The sequence below is a fragment of the Lonchura striata genome, chromosome 1 (assembly GCF_050655825.1).
Source record: "Lonchura striata isolate lonStrDom1 chromosome 1, ASM5065582v1, whole genome shotgun sequence".
NCBI lineage: Eukaryota > Metazoa > Chordata > Aves > Passeriformes > Estrildidae > Lonchura > Lonchura striata.
The window spans coordinates 92,121,616-92,129,708 of record NC_140703.1 but is presented as its reverse complement, the minus strand read 5'-3'; the positions used below and the strand labels follow the sequence as shown (position 1 = coordinate 92,129,708).

Genomic DNA, 8,093 nt, shown 5'->3' with positions numbered 1-8,093 from the left:
GCGGACACCCTCCGCCGCCCGCGGGACGTCCCGCCGCCAGGCCGGGGCCGCCCGGCGCTCCGCGGGACGCGCGCTCGCCCGGCCGCGCTCCCGCCCGCCCGCCCGGCCCGGCACCCACCTTTCCCAGCAGGGCGCTGCGGCTGGCGGCCGCCAGTTCCCGCAGGCTGGCGGCGGCCGAGGCGGCGGCGGCGGCGACGGCGCTGGGGGCGGCTGCGGGCTGGGGGTACGCGGGGGCCGCGGAGCCGGGGCTGCCGCTGGCGCCCCCGGCGGCGCGGGGCCGCTGCCGGATGCCGTCCAGGAGGCGGACGAGGAGGATGTTGGCGGGCAGCTCGTCCACGCCGCAGCCCACCAGGATGCGGCACTCGGGGCAGCGCAGCTCGTGGCGGGAGCTGACGATGCTCTCCAGACAACGGCGGCAGAAGGTGTGCTGGCACGGCAGCACCTTGGCCGTGGTGTCCAGGCGCTCCAGGCACACGGAGCACTCCAGAAGATCCAGCAGCGACGACTCGTCCATCGCCGCCGCCGGCTCCCGCTCCGCCGCCGCTCCGCCGCCGCTCCGCCGCCCCCTCGCCTCCGCCTCCGCCCCCGCCCCGCCGCCGCCGCCTCCGCCTCCCCTCCGCGGGGCAGCGCAGGGCCCCGACGCCCCTAGGGCCGCCGCGGCCGGCGGCGGCGAGGGAGGGGCGGCGGCGGGGCGGCGGGGGCCATCGGGGCGGCGGGTCTGCCCCCGGCGGCGGGCGGCGGCGACCTCGGGGGCTGCCTGGGCGGCGCTGCCCAGCGCCGTGCGGCGCGGCGGCGATGCCAGCGGCGGGGAGCGCGGCGGCTCGGGAGGAGGGCACCTGTCTGCCCGCGCCTGCTCCCGCCGCCCGGCGCGGCTCGGCAGCTACGGCGGGGCCCGGCGAGGCGCCCGGCGCGGCTCGGCAGCTACGGCGGGGCCCGGCGAGGCGCCCGCCGCGCCTCCGCGCGGGGCGGGGAGCGGCGGGGAGCCCCGGGGGGGCGCCCGCAGCACGGCGGCCGCCCCGCAGGCGGTCCCCGCCCGCCTCGCCGCCGCTCCGTGGCTCCCTGTAACCCGACTCGGCAGGGCTCGCCGCCCGCTTGCCGCCGCCGCTGCTCCCTCCTCCTTCTCCCGGCGGAGGCTCCTGGACAGGCCGGGTACAGGCGGAGGAGACCCCTCGGGGAAGCCAAAGGCGCCCAGGCGGGGGCGGAGGGGAGCCCCTGCGGCCGGCGCCCCGCGGAGAGCGGTGTCGGCGGCGGCGGCCGGGCGGGCAGGGCCGGCGGGCACGGCAGCCCGGGCAGCGCGCTCGGCCCGCGGGCCGCGCCATCCCTGGCGGCGCGGCGCCCCCTGGCGGGCGCGGCCGGCGGCGGCGCGGGGCCCCAGCCCGTCACCCCCGGTGCCCCGGGGCGTCCCCAAATAATTGCCATTTAATTATTAACGTATCGTACCCATCCCCGAGGGGTCCGAAAGGGTGAAAATAAGAGAGGGCGTCGCGCCTTCTCTTTCTGCCTGGTGTCCTGTGCTCCAGCCAGCTGCCTGCCCGGGTGCCGTCCAGTCTGTCGTGGCACCCGTGTCCCGAAGGCTGCAGCAGGATGTGCTTGGGTCCTGTGTGAGCTGGTGCGGTGAGGGGAGAGACCTTGTCATTTTGGAGTTAGACATCCGTGCTGCTTATTAACGGCAGGAAGTTTAAAAATATGACATACAGCCGTTTCACATGTGGACTATGCACAGAGTTTCTCCTAAGAGAAGCTGCCAACGAAGCTCTTCTTCATATAAATATTTCATTTGACAAGTCCCTTTTTGTATAACTTTTGAGTATTAATACGATTTAGGGCCCTGCTTAACCCAGACACTACAACTGAAATACATTATAGTCTTGCCAAAGAGATTTTTCATTTGTGGTCCAACCCCTAACCGAGTCTTTTCTTCTATACCTGTGCCTGTGCTGGAACAGAGCACTTTTGGAATTGAGGATTGCAATCCAAGTGCTTGCGCTGAAGCCCTCCTATCCTTCTCTTAAGTGACACTTTTAAAATTGGGTTTTTGTGAGAGCCATGTCATGATGGCTGCACAAAATCTTTCTGTCAGCTTCATGACTCCACAGTTAACTTCCAATGCACACAGAGTTGAACCTGTTGTGATAAGGGTAATCTAGACACTGTATAATAAAGTTTATTAAATTTCAGTGTGTGGAAAGCCACTAATCTCTTGCTACTCTTTTGCTACTCTAGAAGGAATATGTGTAAAGCCAAATAAAAGCAGAACAGAGTTCAGATCGTTATTTGTTGCTGAGTTATGTCCAGTAAGGTTACAACATATGCCCTTGCAGATAGAAATACTAAGCACAACAGTTTTAAACTACCATTAATACTGATTCCTGAAGAAATGTGGAACACAATGGAGGACTTTGACTTTCTCTGGAGTAAAACTGTTCATTTAAGAAAAAGAAGTAGTGGAGAACCTTTAATGATAAAAAGTGTTGTTTCAGCAAAGAGAGAGAAATGCTGGAAAGTCTGCAATTATATGCATAATTGTTTCAACACCTCAATTGCTTCCTTCAGAGGTGGAAACTTAAATATCACTGTCAAAACATAAAAGCCAAAAGTGCTGTGTTACACACCAGAATACCTCCAGTGATTAGAGGGGCACTATTCATTACTCCTTTCTTCTGGCTGCTCCAGAGTTTACAACCAAACTACCCTGTCACCAGAGTTGCCCGGTTACACAGCCCCAGAGCAGGCAAAGCACTGGAGAGCCAGCCCCCAAAGGTGATGAGAGGGTGCCTTGGTATTGGGACGGCTTAAAGTAGGTGCAGGCGTGCAAAGCACTTATTATTCAATAGAAGAAGTTACTGACGCACTTAAAATTGAAATCTGCTGTAATCCACCTGGAAAATACCCTCTTAAACAGAAGCTGGGTGCCATCACTGAAGCAGAAGCAAAGCTACATCAGGTCCCTGCAAAGGAGAGCAAGTCAGGGAGCTCTCCAACCACCCCAGAGGGCTGCAAGTGAGGGAAGGAGTTGCTGAGGGACACTGAGGAGGATGGAAGAAATGTGGAACCAGAGAAGGAGAGAGAAAAGGAGACATGAGATGAAAAATAGGTAAGGAAGAAGGAAGGGAGACAAAGATTAGGAGAGTGAAAGGTTTATACAGAAATGGCACAAAGGACAGGAGACAATAAAACCACATTTTTATGGAAGGAGGACGACACTTGCAAGTTGGCTCCAACTAGAAAAAAACACCTCTGAATTATTTGATGTCAAGAGAAGCATTTTCAGATTTACAAGTTTAGTGTGTGTTTGTGCACCTCCCTATACCTGGGACTTAATGAAAGTTAGCCCAGGCCAGGCCTAAAGGAAATGAAAGAAAAAAATATCATCCCACATACTTTTTTCTTCTTGCCAAAGAGACCATGGGAAAAGTTGCATTAGATATTAGGAAATTAAATACTCAGAGTATTAAGTTTGGAAATAGAAAGAAGATTAAGTTCTCAGAAACCTGAGATAAAACACATTGGAAAAACCAAAAAAAGATAAAGAAGATGTAACAGGTTTACTTTAAACAAATGTGGATTTTATTAATTTCCCTGTCTCAGCTGCCAAAACATCTAGCTACAGATTATAAGTGTGAAGTGATTATTTGTGAACTAATTAAATAATGTGATTAACACAGTTCTCAAGCAGAGGTGCTGCTTTACACACAGGGATGTGGCTGCACATTTTGCTGCACATTCCTTGGTGAATGTGTTTGACAAGGCAGTTGATAAGCAACTTCTGTTTCAGGCTGTGGAAGTGGCTTCACTCCCATGGTGGATGGGAGTGAGGAAGTACCCAGAGACAAGAAGAGATTCATAAAAGAAAAATACTATTGCAGGAGAGTAAAGTGATGCTGAAGCGTTCCAAGACTTCATTTGTAGTTGTCCTTAAATTACAATGTGCTAGGTATTACTTGGTGTCTCAATTCAAAATTTAAAAAATTGTTCTGCTTTCCCGTTTCTTTTCCCTGTGTGATCTCTCTTGCTATTTCATTCAAATCAGGAGAGGCTTGACAGATTTTTCTATCTGTAGCTATATCTATGTTGGTTTTGAAGGCACTTTCTCAGGACAGAAAATGAACATTGCACCTTCAGCATTGCCTTCATGTATTTGCATGCTGCTCTTTAAAATGCCCAACTCTTTTGCAGTCTTCTGCCAAATGGGATTTGATAATACAGAAATAATTCTCAATTCTTGCTTGTATGTTTGCTCTGCTTTTAAGAGTCTACAGCACAATAACTATCCATTTGCATAGTGAGAGAATATTTGCCTACTAAATAATGAGTTGCTCTATTTTTATGGTTCTTCCCAAACCTGGAAAGCATTATATGAATGATAGGCATTATTATTTTAGGTTATTCAATGTGATTAAACTTATGATGAAATTCACAGCAGTTAATTTTTACTACTGCATTTTCTCTATATGTTTAAATGATCATTCAGTTATACTTATATTACTTATTTTATTTAAACTTAGATTCAAAAAATTAAAGCATTATTGGATATTAATACCAAGCAGGGGGAAAGAGGAAAACCCATCAGCTCTGCCTTTTCATCCTTTTATTTGACCTAAAAAAATCAGGTATATTTAACAAAAAAATTCCAAATTTCAGACCATGGTAATAAAACTGCCAAACAGACAAATTTTATTATGGGATTTTCTCTCTGCTCCTTTGACTGGAGATAAGGTTTTTGATCAAGATCAGCTGATCTTTCTGTCCATCCAACCATCCAACCATCCATCCACCATCCATCCATCCATCCATCCATCCATCCATCCATCCATCCATCCATCCATCCATCCATCCATCCATCCCTCCATGTGCATATACACATATATTGCCCTCCAATGTAGAAACCTAGCAATAAAGACTGTAAAGAGTTTTTTCTTAGATGTGGAGAGGGTAACCTGTCAAAAAAAAAGACTGTACAAAACTGGTGGCTGAAAGTGCTTACAGAAGCTACAGCAGGACCACAGCCCCGAAGTACATTGCCTGTTGCAATACCTGTCCTGGCAGCATGTGTGTGACAGCCTGCCCTCACATCAAGGTCTGGAGAGGGTAGCTGAGATTCCCCCATATGAGACAGCCACAAAAAATCTGCTCATTTGGGCTCTGGATTATTTTCAGTGCCAACTTAAAAGACTCCTTAAGGAGGACGTGTTACTTTAATTGCTCTTAAAAGTATTTTAGTACTGAGGAGAAAATAGTTCCTCGCCTTGTGTTTAATAATAAAAATAACCCAGAAAAAAAATTAAATAACTTTGACCATAAAAATTACAAATAATTATTAAAACTAGACATTAGGAAAATAACTGGATTATACTGTGGTTTTGTTTCAATGAAAGTATGAATTAAAAGTGGCACGTCCTCTGACAATACATGTCCATGGCCAGTCTCAGTATGACAGCCTATCAAAGTACTGCAGTTTTCTGACAAGTTTTATCTCATTTGTGGTAGTTCAGGAGACTTTTTTAAGATATGGACAGAGGCATTGTCTGTTGTTTAGATCTTACAACACGTCCAGCCCTTCTGGAAGGCACTGCCCTTTCAATGTGATTGTAAAACCTTCCTTGGGCATGGCTTTCAAGATGCACCTTGTGCTTTTATAAAGTATAAACTTCAACTTTTTCTGTAACTTTTTCCTAGGGCCTCAAGCATTTATGAAACTACCTTCTTGCAGTGAATTTGACATGAATGCTACAAGGAGCTTTCAATCTTTGTGGGAATTAGCTTGATGGCATCAAAGGCTGAAGAGGAATATTTTCCTAGTCCTGAGGAACTTTTTCCAGTCATGAATGCAGTATACAGAACTATATTTCCTTGCCCTCTCTCGGAGTCAGTTAAACTTCTGTAAAATGATAAAACCCCACATTCTATTTATTTTGTCTTTGTCAATCATGATTGAATTTTCCTCCTGTAGCAAAACAGATTTAAAAAAAAACCCTGAAAGATATTTCAGTTAGTGATTAATTTGTTTACCCCATTAATCAAAATATTTTTTCCATTTAGTTGATTTCTTCCCACTAAATCACATGTAAAATTAACAACAGCTTTGAGGATGTCTGACAAAGTCTCTGTATTGGGTTTGCATAGCCAGGTTTTGGTAGCAGGGGGGCTACAGGGGTGCCTCCTGTGAGAGGCTGCTAGAGGGCTCCTCTCTGTGCAGTACTGTGCACTGTAAAATTCTTCCTTTCTCTGTCACACTTTTAACTTTGTAATTTTATTTTTTAAAGGAAAATTAACTTTTCTTGCATATGGTTTAGGAATAACTTTGACTTTTATTTGTAGAAGTTTGGAAGAATAAGGATTAATTACCACGTGTGAAAGAGGACACGTGTTCTTTCAATCAGCATTGACTTCTTTACACTGAAGAGGGGAAACAGCAACCAACAATGCTGGCAAAATAAATGTTTAATGGAGCACAAAGTTGTAATTTTCTTTATAGGGATGAAATGGGTACCATCTCCACAGACAGGCATATACTTAGAAATGTAGAGATGTAATATACAGAGAAATCTTCACAGTTTCAAGCTACAGACTATACAGGCAAGGAATAGCTCAATAGACTTTATTAATATTCAAACAAGCAGCTGTCAACACTTCATCTCAGAAGACACTGAAGCTCCTTACATAGTTTTTACTACTTTAATAGTTGGGTTAATTGGCAGTAGATTGGAAAACATGCAAGACTAATGAACCTCCCTATTTTTCCTGGTCTGGCACTTAATCCATCCTAAAGTGAAAAACATTTATGACATATGCAATGCCACACTCACAAGGGGCTCAGGTTCAAAAGAGATGTTTCAATTTTGTTTCTTAGCAACATACATCCAGCAACAGTGAAACACTATACAAACTGTAATATGTTTGTGTTGTTTTAATCTATAATGCAGTACTTTGCCAGTGCCAAGGAAGTATGCTGCTAAGGATCTTTTCAATGTCACTTATAATTAGACGTACGCATTTTTGTTTTTCCATACTGGATTACCTGCTGCAGAATATATTTCTGAAGACACTCCAATGTACTCATGAATAATAAATAAATAGGTGAATTCTGCTATAATAAGGACACACTTGTCAGGATTATACTGTAGTCTATTACACAGGGAGACATCTTTTGATGTTTCTATCATAGGAAACATTTGGACACCTTGTGAGGACTTGATTTCTAGAATAAGTATCAGCCAGCTTTCAATACAGGGCTTAAAGGATTTGTACCAGCACTTATTTTTTGGAAGGACAGTAGGCATGGCTTAATATTTTCTTCTCCACAGTCCAATGTCTGATTTGATGTGACCAAAACCAGTTTTGTGGTGTCTTCACTTTAATGTCACATCAAGGAAGAGAAGGAATCAGCCAGGAACATCATGTCCTACAGAGAATCTTTCAAAATTTCACTCACTGCAGCTATAACTCTTTCTCTCTGTCATTTAGCATAACTGCTTCCGCAGTGCCAGAAAAGAGGAATAAGAAACATGGTATTTAGTTTCTTCCTATGCTTTTTATGCTTCTTCTCTGTATATTTATCTTTAAAAGTCAGAGTCCTCTTTCTAGAAAAGCTGTAGTATTTGCATTCTCTAAGTGCCTGGTAATAACAGTTCCAGCACATCAACACTAAGTTTGTAGTAGGCAAATATTGAGAAGTTGTAAAAGAAAAAAAAATCAGTACATAAAGAAGTTCTGTTATTTAATGCACAATACAAGATTTTTTAAAATAACATAAGTGGTATCTTTCAGTTTGGAAATACCAAGAAATGGCTCAAGAAATGCAGCAATGTTTCCAGTTCACACTAGGATTCACCTTCCCAGGGAACCTTGTGCCCTAATCCTCCTCATGCTGATCTTATACATCATGCTCCAACATTAGGCACTTCTACAGACTAACTCATATTTTCTAGTTGTGTGGACAGAAAAAGTCAGACTGAAATATTCAAAGAAAACTGGTCTGAGGGGAGGTCTGTAAGTATCTAGCACCACAGATATAATTTATGAATTACTTAACATTGAGGGTAGCTAAGGAAAACAATACCACACAGAAACACCAGGTGGAACTAGGAGGAGAG

The 8,093-nt window shown here is 46.2% G+C and overlaps 1 protein-coding gene across 2 annotated transcripts in view; it reads right to left on the bottom strand.

Moving 5' to 3' along the window:
• The window catches only part of SH3RF3 (SH3 domain containing ring finger 3), a 322,774-nt gene extending 322,190 nt beyond the window's left edge, over window positions 1-584 (bottom strand). Inside the window, exon 1 of one of the 2 annotated variants that reach the window (XM_085558352.1) lies at window positions 119-584. In XM_085558352.1, coding sequence (XP_085414478.1) covers window positions 119-514 — 396 coding nt within the window. In that variant the 5' untranslated portion in view covers window positions 515-584. The remainder of the gene's footprint in view (window positions 1-118) is intronic. The other variant, XM_021545582.4, reaches the window with a different exon arrangement.
• Between the last annotated feature and the right edge of the window lie 7,509 nt (window positions 585-8,093).